At 57.8% G+C, this 2,237-nt stretch overlaps 1 protein-coding gene across 1 annotated transcript in view; it reads left to right on the top strand.

Moving 5' to 3' along the window:
- Nucleotides 1–203: 203 nt before the first annotated feature.
- Nucleotides 204–2,237, top strand: part of LMF1 (lipase maturation factor 1) — a 65,184-nt gene continuing 63,150 nt past the window's right edge. The window contains exon 1 of the mRNA XM_007957492.1: nt 204–396. Coding sequence (XP_007955683.1) covers nt 204–396 — 193 coding nt within the window. The remainder of the gene's footprint in view (nt 397–2,237) is intronic.

Below are 2,237 nucleotides of genomic sequence, written 5' to 3'. Positions count from 1 at the left end.
ACCGCGCGCCCTCTGAAGGGGGCCTCCTGCACGTGGGCAGAACTCGTGGGAAGAGTGGGCGGGACCGATGAGGGGATAGGCGGGGCTAGCGGAAATGTGGGTGGGACTGTGCACTGAGTGGGCGGGACCAGAAGGACGGGGGCGGGACCAGTGATGGATGGGCGGGGCCTCCGAGCGCGCCCTGGCGCGCGTCGCTCCCGCGCATGCGTCCTGACGGCCTGGCAATGGCGGCGCCCACGGAGTCGCTGCGGAAGCGAAGGCGCGGGGACGCGGACGAGGGGCCTTGTTCTCCGCCCGCGCCCGCGCGCGAGCCCGCGGCATGCCCGGCCCGCCTCCGGCCGGGCACCTTCTGGTTGACCAGGATAGTGCTCCTGAGGGCCCTAGCTTTCATTTACTGTGAGTCCCGCGCCGGCGTCCCCGCCCGGAGCCCCGCGTGCGCGGGAACGCGCCTCTCGGCGCGCGCCCCTACCTCCCCGCCCCCCTTCCTCGCACGCGCGTGGGTTCTTGGCAGTTGAAACCACACCTGGACACTCTTGGGTTTCCGTCCCTAGCTCGGGGCCCCCAGATCTCCCAGGGTCGGCGCCCCCAGATCTCCAGCGTCGGCGCCAGCCTCGGACTCCCCAAAGCTTGGCGCAGCGCTGCCAGGTCCCTTTCCCAAGTCCTGGCGGAGCGTCTGAGCCAACTTTAGCTGGGCGCCTACCAGTCACCAAACTCTAGCTGCGCTGGGCCCTTGAGGCCTCCCTGCAGGCGGGACCGAGCGGCCCGGTGCATGTGCTGGTGCTCCGAGAGTACCTCTCCTTCTCCAAGTCCAGAAGCACCCCCGCCCCTCTAATGCAAGATTTACAATTCTGAGTCCAAGCAGAGTTCCCCACTCTTCCGGGTCCTACATCCGCGGCCACGTCCTGGGCCCGCGTTGTGTCCTGGGTCCTTGTGCAACTCTGCCCAAAATTCTTGGGCCAGGCTGTTAGGTGGCCTCGCGTCGGCTCCGAATCACAGCGACCCCGTGCGCAGCAGAACGAAACACTGCCCAGTCCTGTGCCAGCCTCACAATCCTTGCTATACCTGAGCCCATGGTTGCAGCCACTGCTCAATGCATCTCGTTGACGGCCTTCGGCTTTTTCATTGACCCTCCAGTTTGCTGAGCACGAGACGACATCCTTTTCCAGGGAATGGTCCCTTCTGACAACATGACCAAAGTTGGTGAGACAAAGTCTGGCCATTCTTGCTTCCAAGGAGCATTCTGGCTGCACTTTTTCCAGGACAGATTTGTTAGTTCTCTTGGCAGTCCATGGTACCTTCAGCATTCTTCACCAACACCACAACTCAAAAGCATCAACTCTTCTTCAGTCTTCCTAATTCATTATCCAGCTTTCAGGTGTATATGAGGCAATTGAAAATACCACGGCTTGGGTTAAGTACACCTTAGTCTTCAAAGATACATCTTTGCTCTTCAGCACCTTGAAGAGGTCTTTTGCAGCAGAGGCAGTACAGTGCGTCACCTGATGTCTTGACTGCTGCTTCTGTTGATGTTGACTGTAGAACCAAGTAATATGAAGTCTTTGACAACTTCTATCTTTTCTCCATTTATTGTGATGCTGCTTATTGGTCCGTTTGTGAGAATTTTTTTTTTTTTTTATGTTGAGATGTAATCCATTCTGCAGACTGTAGTCTTTCATCTTCTTCAGTAAGTGCTTCAAGTCATCCTCACTTTCAGCAAGTAAGGTCGTGTTAGCTTATCACAGGTTGTTGATGGCTCTTCCTCCAGTCCTGATGCCACGCTTTTCAGGGTGAGGCTAGCTGAGCCCTTTCAAGTCTCCTGCAGGCTGAGTGGGAGAGGACACTGAAGGCTGCTTTTGCAGCTCTTTCTGTTTTCAGCTAAACTAGCTTGCCCTGCAGCCCAGAGGCTCTGGGGGAGGAAGGATGGCTTTGGTGACATTATCAGCAGGAGAAGCCGCCCCCTCACCTCAGAGTCTGGGGTGGGTCCATGTCTGGCAGCTGGCTGAACACTGTGCAGGTCCACAGTTGCCTGCTGACCGATGGGAGCAGCAGACTTCTAAGGAAGGCTGGCCTGGTCTGACGCAGCTGCTGATTTCAACCCTTCTCACCCCTGAGTCCAAAACCCCAAGCTGTGATCTGGAAGGTCCTGAGTGTGGAGAAAGAGCTGTGGCCGGGCAATGGTTAAGGCATGTGTCTGCTGACTAAAGGGCTAGCGGTTCGAACCCACAGCTGCTCCACAG

The sequence above is a fragment of the Orycteropus afer genome, unplaced genomic scaffold (genome assembly GCF_000298275.1).
Source record: "Orycteropus afer afer isolate SDZICR_OR568_19922 unplaced genomic scaffold, OryAfe1.0 scaffold00751, whole genome shotgun sequence".
NCBI lineage: Eukaryota > Metazoa > Chordata > Mammalia > Tubulidentata > Orycteropodidae > Orycteropus > Orycteropus afer.
The sequence above is the reverse complement of the archived record's forward strand: the minus strand, read 5'-3'. Positions and strand labels throughout refer to the sequence as shown.